At 41.7% G+C, this 18,659-nt stretch overlaps 1 protein-coding gene across 2 annotated transcripts in view; it reads left to right on the top strand.

Annotated features, from left to right (window-relative positions):
- Positions 1-6,096: 6,096 nt before the first annotated feature.
- prkx (protein kinase X-linked) overlaps positions 6,097-18,659 on the top strand; it is a 140,435-nt gene continuing 127,872 nt past the window's right edge. For both annotated transcript variants that reach the window (XM_072262637.1, XM_072262638.1), the window contains exon 1: positions 6,097-6,478. In XM_072262637.1, the coding sequence (XP_072118738.1) occupies positions 6,313-6,478 (166 nt within the window). In that variant the 5' untranslated portion in view covers positions 6,097-6,312. The remainder of the gene's footprint in view (positions 6,479-18,659) is intronic.

Below are 18,659 nucleotides of genomic sequence, written 5' to 3' on the forward strand. Positions count from 1 at the left end.
TTTTAAGCAAATCGGAGTTTAGGTCTAGAAAGAGGTGCTGAGGCAAAAGATCAGCCATGAATTATATTTATTTTTAATATAATTCTTTATTCCATATAATTTTTGATATGTGTTTTTATTGTTGCCACACCACAGCAAATTGCTAATACATGTAAATGCATATGGCAGATCTTTATCTTAAGTTGATCCTTGAAGCATGAATGGTAGAAGGACTAAATGTTCTGGTGCTCTGGTGGCCGAAGCAGTCGTATCCGCCTCCACCACCACTGTGTCTTCTTAAGTTCAGAAACCATGGATTCTCATCTGATGCTTACATTTTTAATGAGGCTGATATTTTTTTTAATTTGGCTGGTGTTGTCTCTTTGGAAGACCTGTCCTGGGCAGCATGTAAATGAAATGACAAAGAAAGCATGGCCACACTTCTATTTGCTTAGAAGTTTGCAAAGATTTGGCATGACATCTAAAACTTTGAAAAACTTCTATAGATGTGTGGAGGCATTATGGCCTGGTATGGAAACAGCAATGCCCTTGAATGGAAAATCTGACAAAATGTAGTGGATACGGCCCAATACATCATGATAGCATCTTTAAAGAAACTCCTGGATGGGTACATGGAGCTCAGAAGAATAGAGGGCTATGGGTAAACCTAGGTAATTTCTAAGGTAGGGACATGTTCGGCACAGCTTTGTGGGCCAAAGGGCCTGTATTGTGCTGGAGGTTTTCTGTGTTTCTATGGGTAAAACCTGTGCACCACTGAGCACACTTACATGGAGTGCTGTCGCAAGAAAGCAACATCTGTCATCAGGGACCCTCCACCACCCAGATCATGCTCTGTTCTCACTACTGCCATCAGGAAGAAGGTACAGGAGCCTCAGCACCCACACCACCAGGTTCAGGAACAGTTATTACACCTCAACCATTAGGCTCTTGAACCAGACGAGATAACTTCATTTGCCCCATCACTGAATTCTTCTCACAAACTATGGACTCAATTTAATGACTCTTCATTTCATGCTCTTGATATATATTGCTTGCTTGCTTGTTTGTTTGTTTATATTTTGTATTTGCAGTTTGATGTCTTTTGCACATTGGTTTTTTTGTGGGCTTTCATTGATTTGATTATGGTTCTTGTGAATGTGCCCACAAGAAAACAAATCTCAGTCTGCATATGTTGACATATATGTACTTTAATAATACATTTACCTTGAACTTTGGGAATGGAGGGACTCATGGGAAATAGGAATCAAAGAGGGAGCACACCAGAGATTCTGAAGATGCTGAACAAAACAAACACAAAATGCTAGAGGAAATCAGCAGGTCAGGGCACACTTACAGAGGGGAATAAACAGTTAATATTTCAGGCTTTGGTTGTGTGTAGTTTTTCTTGATTTTAGAGATACGAATATAGAGATCCAGTGAGGAACAGGTCCTTCTGGCACCACCCCAGCAACTTATCTATTTAACCCTAGCGTAATCATAGAAACATAGAAAACCTACAGCACAATACAGGCCCTTCGGCCCACAAAGTTGTGCCAAACATGTCCCTACCTTAAAAATTACTAGACTTACCCATAGCCCTCTATTTTTCTAAGCTCCATGTACCTATCCAAAAGTCTCTTAAAAGACCCTATCATATCCGCCTCCACCACCATTGCCAGCAGCCCATTCCACGCACTCACCACTCTCTGAGTAAAAGACTTACCCCTGACATCTCCTCTGTACCTGCTCCCCAGCACCTTAAACCTCTGCCCTCTTGTGGCAACCATTTCAGCCCTGGGAAAAAGCCCCTGACTATCCACACGATCAATGCCTCTCATCACAGGCCAGTTTACTCGGATGCCCTGAGCTGTAATAGTGTCACACAAACCGCTATGCCACCATGGCACCCCAATAGATTCTATTGTACTTCGTTGTTCTACTCTGGATACCTGCACAAAAATGAATCTCAAGTTAATATATGGTGACAATTATGTACTTCGTTAATAAATTTACTTTGAACGTTGAATTTTTGAACTGAGGTACTTGAGGAGATGGGTCAGCCAGAATCTCACTGGTTGATGGAGCAGATTCAGATTCAGATATCACATGTACATTGAGACATAAATTGAAATGTGCAATTTGTGTTAACAACAACAAAGCCAAGGATGTGCTGTGGGCAGTGCACGTAGCATACCCACCATGCTCGACAGAACAATGCTGAATACAACCAGTCAGAGCATACAAAGCAACAACAGCAAAGCAAGCCCTATCCTTCCCCCCACCCATCCACAATCACAGTCCTTTAACCCACCTTCGGCTACCAGGAGAGTTGCAGAGTTTCGCAGGATCAGGGCTCAACTTCTGATCGACCTTCGGACTTCGATCTGAACCTCCAATTGACTTTGGACTTTGGTCTCTAGTTTCAACCCAGTACTCGCTGACAACGCCAAATGAGGACCCGAACTCCAGGCCTCAAACTCCAGACTCGCAGTTGACAGCACCCTAAGCACTAGAACTCCAACTCAGGTCTTGCTCGCTTGCATATCGAGGAGACCCCCCTCCCTCCACCTCCCACCCATCCTTGCATGAAGGCCAGCTGATTTGAAGGCACATATAGCTCCAACTTCTTATTTTTATGAGTTGAGTACCAGCTTCACTAACCAGTTCTTGTAATTACAGATTTTCATTTTTGATTTTACCTTAATAGCAGGAGGAGTGCCAGTCAGCTGAATGAGACCAAACAAGTCAAGACATGTAGGTAATTAAGCGAAAGGAGGCATCAGGAAAACAAAAGCAGCAATGAAAATACTGAGCAGGCTGGTTATCTTCTGTGGTGAGAACAGTTGTAATTTTAGTGCTTATTATCAGAATTTCTGTCTACAGAAGTGGGAGGAGGAGGTTGACTTCCTACTGCTTAAGTGTCCTGTACTTTTAGGTAAAATAAATAGACGTATTTAAATGGAATCTTAGGATGGCCATCGTGGCATGTAGCACAAAAACAAGCCCAGTTCCTGAGCGAATGGAGAAGCCAAGTTATCTGAAGTTGTAGGATTTGATACCGAGTCAGAATCTGGCCCATTCACCCATCCTGTCAATTACAGATACACCATTTTACTTATGCTAACCTATGTTTGATCATTGTCATCATTTTGTGCTATGTCATATGATGTAGGCAGTCATGGTCTTTTCATGATCATGATTGTTCTTGGCAAATTTTTCTACAGAGGTGGTTTGCCTTTGCCTTCTTCTGGGTAGTGTCTTTACAAGACAGGTGATACCAGCCACTATCAATACACTTCAGAGATTTTCTGCCTGGCATCAGTAGTCACATAACCAGGACTTGTGTTATACACCAGCTCCTCATACAAACTTCATGAGACCCTGATTAGTGGGGGGGGGGGGGGGGTAGGCGAAGCAGGTGTAACACTTTGCCCAAGGGTGATCCAAAGACTAGCGGAAGGAAGGAACACCTTATACCTCCATTGGTAGAGACGTAGCTCCACCCTGCAAACAATATGTGTGATATCTATTGAAATAATCAATTTTAGAATGTGGCATTTCTAGCTAGGCTAGTGTTCATTTCCCACTGGTTTTCTATTAGAAGCGGCCAGTAGACTGATTAGTTTATGACAAAGCAACTTTTTGAACTGCCATTATAATAACTGCAGCCATACCCAATCACCAGTTAAGAGCTAACCATGTCACACATGCTGAGAAGCCTCCTTTCCTCGGTGGGTTTAAGTGAATTGGCTGGAGATTTACATCACTTTAAGGACATCATGCTCCCATTTTCTGAGAGGGAGCCTCTGCTTAGACATGCAAAGGGAATTTAAATTCATGAACTCTTACCTCAGAGTTGGATCCTTCTCATGTCAAATTGCCCTCCAGATCTGAGCTCAAAAATCTAACGTGACTCTAGTATAATTCTGAGGAAAGTTATTATCTGGATGATATCTGAAACTGAGACTCTGACCATTCTCTTCTGAGAATACTAAAGAAATACCATGCATGAGTGCAAAAGAGTAGAGAAAATGTTAGTGAACTGACAAATATATACTTTCTCTTTCTATTCACACCACTAATCAGATTATCTCAGGACCTGAGGCGTTTCCTGAGTTTAGTTTGTAGTGGCAGAAAGGGTGGGGTGGAATTGATGGATAGGGTAAAAGGAACATCTCTGCTAGGGCGAGAGCAGGTTTTGCCCTGGGAATAAGCCAGAACTGAAGTAACATGTTTGTAACGTTAATGTCAGAAAGCACAAAACCAGGAACTTTAGAGCATTCAAATTGAGGACTGTTAGAGAAAGACAACACAGACAATGGAATACAAGAGCTGCAGGAACTGACCAATAGGTCAGGTAGTATTAGTCGAGAGATGAAAAACTGAAACAGCATTACAAATGGATAATTGGCCAATTCTAATGCACATGGAGAAATGGAGTTATGTGAAGTTGCAGAATTTGATACTAAAGGTCAAACAGTGCTATGTGCCTAGAGGGAAGATGAGATGATCTTCCTCAGACTTTCATTGGCCTCTATTATAACACGAAGGAGCCACGGGCATGAGATGGGGAATTAAAGCAGCAGGCACCAGGAAACTGAGACTGAACACAAATGTTTTGCAATTTGATTGCCCATTCTGTGCTTGATTTCCCTAATATAGGGGGGTCTACATTATGCACTACAATTGCTCGGATAAGTTGAAATAGTCCATTAAATGCTGAGACCTGTAATTCCAGATTCCTTAAATCAGAGAAACAAACTCCCTGTATCTATTCTGTAAGGGATATGAAGAACATTGCACGTTTTAGTGAAATTATCTACCGTTTTCCCAAAGCCCAATAACTAGAGTGAAGTTGACTAGCGTTGTATAATACAATTTTGAAATAGAATAGAAATCAAACCCATTGCACCTAGTGGATTTACGTATAAAAGCACCGGCTCAACTTGCATCAGCCACAGAGACCATTGTCACCTGTCACACCTGAATTCGCAGCCAGCTGTTTGATTGACAAGCAGCAAACGGCAACAGGTGCGTTGAATTGTGAAGAGGCGTGGTTTGAATAGATACCTTATTGATCCCAAAGGAAATTGCAGTGTCACAGCAGCATTACAAGTGCACAGATGCACAAATACTAGAAGAGAAGAAAGAATAAAAAAATAAATTATTTCAAACAATCTAACAGGAGTGGGGGGGGGGTGTCGTCGCATTCCCCAGTTATAGATGACTCACGATAGAGCGTAATGGCCGAGTGACCTCATATAGCGCTCTTTGGAGGGACACAATTGTCTTAGTCTATTACTAAAAGTGCTCCTCTGTTCAGCCAAGGTGAGAAACATTGTCCAGAATTGCCAGGATTTTCCGTAGAGTCCTTTGTTCTACCACACTCCAGTGTGTCCAGTTTAACCCCTACAACAGAGCCAGCGGTTACCCCTCGCTCACTCTAATGCTCAATAAAGCACGTGGACAGGGAATAGGGGTGGGGTAAAAGCACAGAGAGGTTCCTCCCGCAGCGGAGGGTACACCGAATAGCGGAGCAAACGTTTTCCATCACCTCCGAAACGGTACAGCGGAGAAAGGGGCGTGGCTTGATGTGGGTGGGGGCGGACTGCCCAGCCAATACAAATAGGGCTAGCTGGGGAGTTTCACGCGGCTGGGATGGGTGGGCGTGACTAGGGGAGGGGGCGGTGGAGGATGGGGCGGGGCCTAGGCCAACTGTCAATCTCAATTGAGGGCGGGGTCTGAACTTGAAAACCAAACACGAGAAAACTACTTGCGCATTGGCCTGAGCTCGAAGCCTGCTTGGGAGTGGACAGGACGATGGCGGGGCAGAGCCTTGAACAGCTGTGATTTTGGTCGCGGAAACGGAGATCAGGCCGAGAGTCAATCTAGATGGGGAGGGGGGCGGGTCCTCCACTAGGGGCCAGCCTACGAATGGACAGTGCGATCGAAGGGCGGGGCTTTAGGCAACTGTCAATCCAAATGAAAGGGCGGTTCTGTTAATGCGGAGAGGGGGCGGGGCCCTATCCCGCGGTCAGACTGGGAGTGGCCTTTGCTGACTGTCAATCAGGGTGGGAGGGCGGGGTCCAAGCCAAGCGTGGATCCGGATTGGGGAAGGTTGGAGTGTCGAGGATTCGGACAGCATGGATGGCTGGCGGGGCGGGTCTTGGACCAACCGTCAGTCAGTCAACTCTCCGCGGGGCCGCCGTCATGTGAAGCCGGTTTCTCCGGCGACCCGAGCACCCTTTAACCGCGAAGATTTCCTCCTTGGTTTATCGGGAATGTCTGCCGCTCCCTGACGCGGGGTCGTCGCCAGCGGAGGGAGGGGGAAATATGGCGGCGCTGAGGGTCAAGCTGCCGGGCTGCGGCTCGTCCGTCGAACCTGCCTTGCGGTTGCCTGCAGCGGAGGGCGAGCGGCAGCAGGCGGCCGGCGACAAACCCGCGTCCCCAGAAGTCAGGGATTATCAACTGGATGATCTGGAGACGGTCGCCACTGTGGGTAAGTTCGTCGCCCGGTGATTACCAGCCCTCTTTCCCGGGCGGGGCGATCCGGGATTGTCCTCTCCCCTTCTCCCATCATTTTTCTCTCATCTCGGGTCCCCTTTTGTAATTAAAATATATCTGTGTGCATAATGCTGTTTCTCCATTGAATGTAACGCGATGCATTAATGCAACCTGTGCTGCTAGTTTTCTTTCCTTCGTTGCAGATTTGTTTTAAGCAACTATTCGATCTTGTGGTCAACAAGTTGGAAGTTAGTGGAAGTGATTACTGAATCGTTTTAATACTCCTACTGTTTATTTTTAAAAATTATGGAAACTTTTTCATTTGTTATTACACGCTTGTGTCTGGTAATCATTTCTAAGGTGATTGAATTCGTATTCAAATATCGAATTTACTATTAATTGTTTGTAAATACATCTTCTGATTAGGCACCGATGTATGTTTAGATGGCGGGGGCATATCTTTTGATAGTGTTCCTGAACTTTCCATATTGTCTTGGTTTTCTAGCTATCAAAGGAACTGCTTTCTTTTCGGAGAGCTTTTCCCTCCATGCATGAGGAAGGGCTTTACGAATGCAATGCGGCCGTGAATCAGTGCGCCTTTAAATTTATCCTTAAATGCAGCACGTTTCCTTGCTGCGGTCGTAAGTTTTAAGCTTTATTTTGTTCCTTTTTAGTTCTTTGATGTGATGCTGGTGTTCTATAGGAAGGGCTCGCAGGTGGAAGCTAGCTATCGATCTTTAGTCTATTTTACTAAAAGCAATGCCATGAATGAATTTGGCATTTACTATTAAAAGTAGTATAATCATTATTATGACCTATAACATAGTTCGTAGAAAAGTCATGATTTCAGTTATTTTAATTGTGGGGCAGTGATGGAATTGTATTTATCATAATCCAAATAGAGTCATTGGTTTCTTTATAGGGCACGTCTAGTTAAGATTTTGGCATTTGGTCAATTGTAATCACGTTTGATTTAAAGGTTATACTTAGGTGTCATTCGTTTAATTTTTTGAGTTGAATTTTAGCTGGGAGGAGAGCCCATTTTTGTAGAGCACTTTTCTTAAAACCGTTCCACATGGATGAGGGGCAGATCTCATTGGAAACTTATCGAATGGCCACGAGAGTGAATGCAGAGAGGATAATTTCATTAGTAAGAGTCTAGAACAGAGTTCCCAACGTTTTTATGCCATGGACCTTTACCATTACCACAAGTTGGGAAACGGTGGTCCAGGATCTGAGTACAGAGTTTCAGAATAAAAGGACTATCCTTTGGAACTGAGATAAAGAATTTCTTCATCTATAGTCTGGTCATTCTGTGGAATTCCTTGCCTCGTGGACTGTGGAGATCAAATCAGAATAACGAGAATCAGGCCATTTGGCCTATCAAGTCCTTGTTCAGTTTATTGTCATTCCAGCTGTACGTGTGTATACCACCAAGTGAATCAACATTCCTCCATACCAAGGTGCACAACACGGTATATTTAACTCAAACACATAATGCATAAAGTAATATTACCACAAATTACTTAACAAATAGTAAGGTGCATTTACTATACAAGTTTTAAAAAGTTTAATGTTACTGGTGCTTCTTACAGGATGGAGACCATATGATGAGATTCAAACATGGTGGCAGGGAATTCAATAGGCTCAGAGCCTGGAAGAAGTTGTTTCCCAACCTAACAGGTGGTGGGGGGGGAAGGACACGTGAAAGAGATTGTTGGACAGATGGGAGAGATCACTGGCACTACTAAGGCCCTGCACATGCAGCTCTAGATAAATATCTCTGGGTGGAAGAGACACCCTGCTGATCTCCTCAGTCGTCTTTGCAATCCTTTGTAGGGTCTTGTGGTCAGATGCCTTACACTTCCCTTACCAAGCAGTGGTGCAGCTGGTCAGGACACTGTTGTTCCTGTTTTTTTAAAAATAAATAAATTAAAGTGGGTGTGTGGGGCCACTCTCCTCAACCTCCTCAGGAAGTGGAGACAATGCTCAGATCTTAGTCTCTCAGGAAGTGGATCAAGTCTGATCAGGTTTATTAACACTGACATTCATCATGAAATCTGTTTTGTGGTAGCAGCACAGTGCAAAACATAAGTTATTATAAATTACAAAAACAACTAGTGCAAAAGATGAATAACCAGGTAGTTTTTATGGATTGTATAGAAATCTGATGGAAAAACTTTTCTGGAAGTGTGTTTCAGACTCCTTTGCCACCTCCTTTGTGGTAACAATACAATCAGGGAATGTCCTAGATGGTAGGGTCTTTAATGGTGGATGCTGCTGTCTATTAGGTGTATTTAAGGCGTAGATCAGGGGTTTCCAACCTTTTCTATGCCATGGATCAATTAAGCAAGGAGTCCTGTGGACCCCAGGTTGGGAACTCCTGCCGTAGATACATTTTTGTTTGGTCCAACCATCAAGCAGACTTGATGGTCCGAATGGCCTAATTCGTGTCTCATATCTAATGGTGATCCAAACTTTGAAAGCTGTTATGGGTGATTCATTGCTCATTGGGTAACTCATTGCCACAAGTATGTCTTAATTTAGAGCTAATGAAACATGTTGGGAATGTAATGTATTGAAAGTTACCTTGTGTAATAATAAAAATACAGTGGATTCTGTTTAATTGGACTCATTGAGACCAGTACACTTTGGTCCAATTAAGTAACTGCCCCATTTAGCTTAAGTTTCATGGAAAGAGTTAAAAAGGTATTTAAAAAAAAACAAACTACTCTTTAACTGAGTAACGATTTATGTATTTAAATGAAATACAGAACAAATTAGAACATTACCAATACCTCTACAATACTGTAAAACTGTATTAGTTAACGATGGAGGAATTCATCCAGGATATGCTGCTGTGTTCTTTGACTGTAAATGAACAATATCATTTCAGATATCTAATGCAGATAACAGACTGCCATCATAAAATGCTTTCAATGGTTTTGCATCCTTCAAATCTTCATTTTCGTTGTAAAGTTCAAGTTGGTTGTTGATGCAACTCTTAGTAATTCCTAATTTGTTGAAGTAGTGAAATGGTTTCATTTTCACTCCCAGCTGTTTCTGGCACTTTCAAGCCTGAATGCTTGAAACTGCAGCAAGAAAAACAGTTCTGAATTGCCTTACTGCTTATTTCTCACCAACCTTCAGTGACAAAAATCACTGCCTTCAGAACATAAACAGACCCAACAGATGCTATTTTAAAAACTTGTTCTAAGCATGGTGCATTGTCAAATAGCCACATAAGTGCTGTTAGTTAGAAACTGTTCAGCATCAATCTCCTGTCCCAATTAAGCACCAGTGTCCCAAAGAAAGGAAGGGAATCCTAACTATTTTCTCGATTAATTTTTGTCCTTTAACAGTTGTCCAAAATAAGTGGCTGTCCCAATTAACCAGTGGCCCAGTTAACTGGAATCCATTGTGGGATATGGGTCAAAAGAGACTAATGTGCATTCTGCTTTTTTGTTTTTATTGCTCCTGCATAGACTGGCTTTGATATTGTGAATTTGTTCAGATTGAGATGTTGGATTTTATACTTGTGTTTATCACAGCAGTTGAGATTTATCTAGATGAAAAGGTCAGTAAACACAAATTGTTGCAAATAAAAATATGCTGGAAGTACTCAGCAGGTCAGGCTGCATCTGTGGGAAGAGAAACAGTGTTAACATTTCAGGTCAAAGATCCTTTGTCAGAACCAGGAAGAGGATGAAGCTTGTTAAGTTGCAAGGAGGATAAATAACACAAAGTTGGATGACCATAGGGATAAACTCAAAACAAGATTATCCCCGTCACTGAAAGAGTGGGAGCATTTGCAGAGTGAGAACGTGGTTGAAAGAACTTGGATGAGTAATGTCAGAACATTTGTTTCATTTAGATTTCCAACATCTTCAGTTTTTTTTTGCTTTTTCGCTATTCTTTGGCAGTTGGGTTTGCAAACTTGGAATTTTGCGCTTTGCTCCAGTAGGAATTTTCTTACATTGTTTTGGTTGAAATGTTTTTTTTTAAGTGCTTACAAGTAACTATTAAATCAAGGCCGTGGAGCTTTTTAATGTCCTCCACAGATGCTTCCTGATTTGCTGTGTGTTCTCTGCATTTTCTGTTGTTGCTTCAGATTTCTAGCAGCTGCAGTATTTTTATTTTGCTTGTTGATTAAGAATTATTTACTGGATTAAAAGCTATAATTGAAACTTTGATAAGCACAATGTAAACACCTACTTGCAGGATGAAGCAAAGGCTGGTGCTGCATTATCAGTGATGGTCCACTGAATAATGTGCTGTCTAGACTTGTGAAGTTTTGTTTCCATGTGAACCAGCATCCAAACATAGGTTACAGCCTTAATGTGGGTAAGGACATCCAAAAAAATAAGTTGACTGTAACAGGAATTAAATTAAATCACTTAATTTTGCATTTCAGCTTGTTTCATGCGATATATTTTGCAGTTTATAGTAAATTAGTGTCTTTGCACTGTACAGCTGCTACAAAACAAATTTCATGTAATAATAAACCTGATTCTAATATTGTAAATCTATTAGTACCAGATGGAGTTTTACTCAATGGTGCTTGTTTTTCATTTGCAATAATATTCAGCTAGCATGATTAGTATAAAACTTGATGCTGTTCACTTTTCAAAAAATGCATCTAATGTTTTCTGTTAACTTGGTTTCTGGCTGTTTAGAAATCCTGATGGTCATGCACCTGGTTTACTTGTGAGGCTAGTGTCTGCAGTGCACTTGGTTTGTGTGGTCACATCCATGGTTGGGGTATGGAGGACGGGTGATAGGGTGTATGGCTGGAGCAAGGATGGGGTTTGGAACACCAAAGGTTGAATGTGTGTGGGTTTGCAGCTGAAACAATGGTTTTGAATGATTGTATAATTCCCACTTCATTAACCTCAGTCTTCACTGTGAATATTTATTACATTACCATGTAAATATACGAAAGACTGAAATAAGTGTGTATTTCAGTTCTATTAGGAACAACATCCAATTGTCTTTGCTGCTAGTCTGAGATTATTAAAGTCTTTGGAAGCCAGATCATTACAGTTTTTTTTGTATATTGTTTGAGATTGAGCTATTGTTGAGTTTGTCATGTGTATAAACTTGTGTATGCACAGGTGTAATGAAAAACTTGCAGCAGCATCATCACAGACAGCATTTACAAGGTAAACACAAATTAAACATAAATTATACACAATTCATACCAGAAAGAACACAATTTTAACGAAGTGTGATCAAAGTGGTCATAGTGTTAAACTAATGTTTAGAATTGTGCTAATTAGTTTAAGCATTGAATGGTTGAAGGGAAGTGTTGGGACCTCACTGTTGTGAGAGCATGTAGCTTTATTCACTTGTTAATTTGTGGTTTAAGCACAACACTAATGCTTTGTTCAAGTTTGCTGATGACTCAACTGTCATAATCCAAATCAATAGTGGTGATGAATCAGAATATAGGAGGGAGATTGAAAATCCGTCTGGTGGTGTCGTAACGATAACCTCTTACTCAATGTCAGGAAGACCAAGGAGCAGATTAGACTTCAAGAAAAGAAAACCAGAGGTCTTAAGCCAATACTCATTAGAGGATCGGGGTGGAGAGGGTCAGCAACTTTAAATTCATCGATGTTACTGTTTCAGAGGACCTGGCCAGGTCCTAGCACCTAAGTGCAATTATGAAGAAAGCACCTCCAAGTGCAATTACGAAGAAAGCACCTCCAAGTGCAATTACGAAGAAAGCATGGCAGTGCCTTTACTTCGGAGTTTGCAGAGATTCGGCATGACACCTAAAACTTTGACAAACTTCTGTAGATATTTAGTAGAGAGTGTATTGATTGGTTGCATCATAGCCTGGTATGGAAACTCCAATGCCCATGAACGGAAAATACTACAAAAACTAGTGGATATGGCCCGGTCCATTATTGGTAAAGCCCTCCCCATCATTGAGCAATTCTACATGAAACGCTTTTGCGGAAAACAACATCCGTGATCATGACCCCCAACACCCAGGACATGCTGTCTTCTTGCTGCTGCCTTCAGGAAGAAGGTACAGGAGTCTCGGGATTCACACGGCCAAGTTCAGGAACAATTATTACCTGTCAGCCATTAGGTTCTTAAACCGAAGGGGATAATGTCACTCAACTTCATTTGCCCCATCATAGAAATGTTTCCGCAACCTATGGACTCACTTTCAAGGACTCATCACGTCCTCCAGATGTATATGTATATGCGTGTGTGTGTGCGTAATAAAATAAAATTTCTTTGTATTTGCATAGTTTGTCTTCTGCACTCTGGTTGAATGCCCAAGTTGGTGTGGTCTTCCATTGATTCTGTTATGCTTATTATTGTATAGATTTATTGAGTATGCTGGAGGAGAAGGTGACGGCGCGACGCAGCTCGCAGCAGCCACTCCGGTGGTGATGTCTGTTATTTGTCAAGTAGGGTCCCATGCACAATCCTGATTTAATGGAGACGATGTGAGAGCATGGACGAACATCTGGTGAAACTTCTGAAATGCCTACTTCGCTGCTGCTGCTTCTGTGTGGTCCAGAATCTCCAGAGGGGAAGGCCCCAAGTCCTCAGCTTTGCTTGTTGCTTGGCGGCCGGGGCAGGGTGGAAGCGCTCGGCAGAGGATAGTGCTCGGAGGGGCTGGTCGGAGGCTCGAAGTTTTCGGACGGACTCGGGGTCCGCTGCGGTCGGGTGCTTCCAATGGTGCTGCATCGGCAAGTTTGCGGAGCTTGGTGGTTCCTGGCAGGGAGAGTTCCTCCCTTTTGCCGCCTGCGTGAGATGATGAGTCTATTGGGACTTTGAGACTTTTTTTTACCCTGCCCATGGTCTGCTCTTTATCAAATGATGGTATTGCTTTGCACTGTTGTAACTATATGTTATAATTATGTGGTTTTGTCAGTTTTAGTCTTGGTTTGTCTTGTGTTTTCTTGTGATATCATTCTGGAGGAACGTTGTATCATTTTTTAATGCATGCATTTCTAAATGACAATAAATGAGGACTGAGTGTCCTCGTAATCTAATCTAATGCCCACAAGAAAATGTATGTGTTGTATATGGTGACATATATGTACTTCGATAATAAAATTTATTTTGAACTTTAAATGATGGGCTATCTGAAAATGGTATTCGATGTCCTTATAAAATAATTGTTGGGCCTTGCAAAGTGCTACTTTGTCTTCTGAGCAGTTGGAAACTGAACTTCTAACTACAACCATTATGTAGCAGGTATTTTGTTTGAGTCTGAAAACAAGTTGCATTTTATTCAAGGGAAGTAGATTACGCATGGGAGCATATGGTATACTAGCTAATTGCTGTGATGTTGGTGACTCATCTCTTCGGGGTTTCCAGTGTTTTGACCCAGAGGTGAGAGGAGCAGCTGTGCAGATGGCCAGAATGATGAGATAGAGTTGGTGCTTCCTGATTTTAGTACTGAATGCCAGTGACCAATTTAAGTTGAAAGCACTATGTTGTGTATATTCTCTTTAACGTCCTTGGCTTTCATCAGGGTTATGTAATAATCCTGAATTTATTTTTGGGTTCAATATTGTCTCATTTGTTAGGCTTAAACATCTAAAGATTAGTTTTGTCTAATGGCTGCCAAAACATACGGTTCAATGCATCATTTGCATCAATGATCAACAGTCTGAAGATGTGCTGAGGGCAGCCTGCAAGTGTTGCCATGCCAACTCAGCATGCCCGCAACTTATTAACCCTAATTGTACATCCGAGAATGTTGGAGGAAGCTATAGTGCCCATAGGAAACTTACGTATTCACGGGAAGATCATACAGATTCCTTAGACAGCAGTTATTGAATCGCAATCTTAAAGTTGCTAAACAACTGCTCAATTGCAGTGATTTATTTCCAAGCCTTAAAAAAAAGGTTGCATATGCTGCTGGTAAGATGTTTGATAGATAGCCTTTCAATATAAAGTGGATTCTGTTTAATTGGGCCATCGGTTAATCAGGGCATCCACTTACTTGGAGTGTCTCTTAACAAACAAAAACTAATCAGAAATTATCAGGATTCGCTTTTGTTTATTTGGGCCATTATGCTGCTTAATTGGGGCAGGAGACTTTTACTGAGCAGCTCCTAACTAGCAGCATAGTGGCTACACTGTGCTTAGAGTGAATAGTTTTTAAATAGTGTGTTGTGTGTATTTGTGTTCAAAAAGCGGTGGTTTTTGTTACTGATAGTTGGCACAAAGTAAGCAGTAAGACAATGCAGGACTGTTTTGCTTACTGTGATTTCAAGCATTCAGGCTAGAAATGGCTGGGAGTGAAAATGAAATTGTTGCTTCACATTAGGAGTGATGAAAAATTTGAAGGTATTGACAATCATCTTGACTGTTATAATGAAAATGAAGATTTGGTGGGTGCAGTCATCAATAGCATTGCATGAAGGCATTCCATTATCTACGTTGGGTGTCAGCACTGATTTTGCTCTATGCATGCACTGGATGAATTCCTGCCGATAACTATTGGGAACTAATACAGTTTTATAGTACCGTGGAGGTACTGGTAGTGTTCTAATTTGTTCCATATTTGATTTAAATACATAATTTGTTACTCAGTTGGTCTTTTTTATACTTTTTAAAAGATTTCCTCAACTTCAGCTAATTGGTCTGTGAGCCAGGACCCCAAATTTGGGCCACTGGTACCATCTGGGGGGAATAATTCTTATAGTGATTTTTGGCAAGGTATACACCCCTAGTGCTAGAAAATATGTGATAGCATTGCAGCGGTGGTAGCTTTCTGTGCTCCCCAAGGACATTGCCTCTGACCTGATGAAGGCATATGAGATTGCTGAGCAATGCAGTGCAACCTTCAAGGATGAGAGACTAGAAGACCCACCAACAAAGAAATTCCATGACTCAGTGAAAACCAACAAGCTGAAAACATTCAGTGATGCGTGTAAGAAGAGAGAAGTGAATTCAAATGGGAGGGCGATCATCTTGAAAGCAGACAGGTCTTTGTTTGGACGCATCATAGTGATGGCACAAGGGCGCAGTCTATGTATGGAGGATATCCTTTCTCGTCCCCTTGGACCATTGCCCTGGGCTCTGTCCACACCAGAAGGATTGCTGAGAAAGACAAATAAAGCTACTTTAGCCACAACCTTGCAGAAAAATGTAGCAGTAGAAGAGCAACTCCCAGGAAACTCTGCTACAGTGGTTGATGGAATGATCTTGATTCAAGGAGTGAAAGGTGATCAAGTTACTTTCAGAGATGTTGCCACAACAATTTTGGGTTTGGCTCTAAGGGAAGGCAGTCAGAGTAGCAGAATAGATGTTGTGTTCGACACATACAAGGAGAACTCTATCAAGAATAATTAAAGATCTCTACGGGGTGAAGAGACTGGTCATGAGTTGCAAGGTATCACAGACACACAGATGCTGAGGCAGTGGAGGAGCTTCCTGACCAAAGTCAGTAACAAAAATAGTCTCATTAGCTTCATAGTCCATGAATGGAGGAAGGCAGAGTACAGAGCAAAGCTGCAGGAGAAGATTCTGTATGCAACTGTGAATGACAAATGTTACAAAATCACATCTCAAGACAGTGAGGAGGTGTCAGCTCTTCAGCGTCAACAAGAAGATGCTTACTTCTCCATGCTACCATACCACAAGAGAGGGATACCAATCTGAGGTGATCTGCTCAGAAGACACAGATGTCTTTATCATGTCTTTAGCATTTTGTGACAAGGTTGAGGCCCCATTGTTCCAGAAGTGTGGCACTAGAACCCGTACAAGGCTTGTAGACATCAGGAAGGTTGCTGCCACTGTTGGCAAGGAGGTTTGTAGGGCTCTCACCGGGTTGCACGCACATACAGGATGTGACACTAAGCGCTTTTGCAGGCAAAGAGAAGGCAAATGCCCTAAAACTTCTGAGCAGCAACAGGGAAACTCAGGACGCATTCTTAGAGTTGGGTCAGGAATGGGACCTCTTCCCAGAACTGACGGACAAATTGGAGGTGTTTACATGTCTCCTGTATGCCCCAAAAGCACCGACCACCAAGGTCAATGGTCTCAGGTGCCACCTTTTCTGTGCCAAAAAAGGTGAAATTGAAAGTCATCAACTCCCACCATGCAAGGCCTGCTTAACAAAACATGCGTAGTGAGCCAACTACCAGGCTGGTATATGGAGAAGATGCTTGGAGAAGGACTCAAAGTATGAAGCCCTGTTGGCAGAGGTTGGAGAGGAAGCTGAACAGTTGGTGGTGCACTGGATGGAAGGCCAGCCAGCACCCGATGCCATCCTGGATCTACTGGCCTGTAACTGTCTAAAAAATGTTCACTCCCAAGATGTATGTGTGTTGCAAATGGCCTCAGGTGTACTGACATGCGTAGACTGCAGACTGTGAGAACCAGGCATCCACCTCAGTGTGGAAAGTTCAGATGAAGATGTGGAAGACTTGGAAAATTATGATTACTTAATAGGTTATGAAAGTATGGAAAGCAGTCTTTGATTAAATGTATTTATTCTACAACCAAATGAGGCCTAGGTTATGACCGTGTGGAACCTCACATTTGAATTATTGTACTGTAATTCTATATGCTATGACAAAAGCTTAAGATTGTTTTGATTTGATACAACAATATGGAAAATATGACATTGAAACTCCAGAAATCTCTGCAAATGAGGTTTTTTTTTTTTTTACCTTGGATGGGTAGGGCAACATTTTCTGCTATACTGATGTTAATATGGAATATATGCAGAAAGTGATTACTTATTTGAAGTAATAAAGCTACCACTGGTGCAATGCTATCACATATTTTCTAACTCTAGAGATGTGTACCTGCCAAAAATCACTGAGCATTATTCCCCTCGGATGGTACCGACCAAATTGGTCACGGCTCACGGACTAAATTGAGACAACTGCTTAAATGGGCCAAAATGTATTGGTCTCTATGTCCCAATTAACTGGAATCCACTATTGGCATTTCATTTCTCCCTCTTCGAGATGTGTATGGCATTGTTCACTGTATATTTAAATTCAAAATAATTATTTAGAGATGCAGCATGGTAACAGGTCCTTTAGCTCCAATGAGCCCGCACCACCCGAATACACCATGTGAATTAACGTACTGTCCCAAATCTCATTGGAATATGGGAAGAAACCAGAGCACCTGGGGGAAACCCATGAGTTCATGGAGTGTGTACAAACTCGGAGAGCAGTGGGAATTGAAGCCAGGTTACTGGCGCTGTAATAGCGTTATTTTAACCACTGTGCTGCTGCACTGCCCCACAAGGTTTTGAACACTTTCACACTGACTAGTAATTTTATCTTATAATTTATTTGTGACTTGTTTTAGACTGGCCTCCTTATGAAAGTTTAATTTGTGTTTCATACTGTTTTGAATCAAGTTTAAAGTTTTGAGTATTACTTTTTTTCATTTGGCATCTATGGAGGGTCTCAGCCCAAAACATCGACTGTTTATACCTCTCCACAGATACTGCCTGACTTTGAGTTCCTCTGGCATTTTGTGTGTGTTCACTGTTCCTTCTAAACTGCATGGGTACTCGGCTGCGCAGTAACTGACGTACTCCCCAGCCGATAATCTTTGCTCAGTTGGAATTTTCTTTTATACAATTTATTAAAGTGCTGTGCAGTTTTCAGGTCATATTTTAAAACAAAAAGTCCTGATCAGAGCAATGTTTGCTCTGTGCAGCTGTTCTTTTAAAAAAAAGAGGGAACTCTGTGCAGATACTGAAAATCTAATCTTTGTTTTTCAATTGTGTTTATGCATTTTTAACATAGCTTGGATAATTTCATGAGTGCTGAAACAGTTGCATGTGGCACAGAAGTTTTGATTAGAAACCATGTAAATTAAACACTTTGCCAATGATTTAAAAAAAAGTCTTGTTTTCATTTTCAGTTTTGTCAAAACTATGGATCCTAATAAAAATGGAAAATGGCTCTATGACTTAGGAATAAAATCATTCTATCCTTTTCCTCAAGCCTGCTCTGTGATTTGTCAGGAGCAGGACTTCCCCTTCAATTGCATTTTCATGCATTATTTCCATAAGCTTCAATTCTCTTAATATTAAGAAATTTATTGATCTCTATCATGAACCTAACAACTAAGTTTCTATAGCACTCCATAAGATTAGAAGGTTCATCTATTATCAAAACATGTATCAATATGTAATTCTGAAATTTGTCTTCTCCAGATAGCCA

The sequence above is a fragment of the Mobula birostris genome, chromosome 7, assembly GCF_030028105.1.
Source record: "Mobula birostris isolate sMobBir1 chromosome 7, sMobBir1.hap1, whole genome shotgun sequence".
Classification (NCBI taxonomy): Eukaryota; Metazoa; Chordata; class Chondrichthyes; order Myliobatiformes; family Myliobatidae; genus Mobula; species Mobula birostris.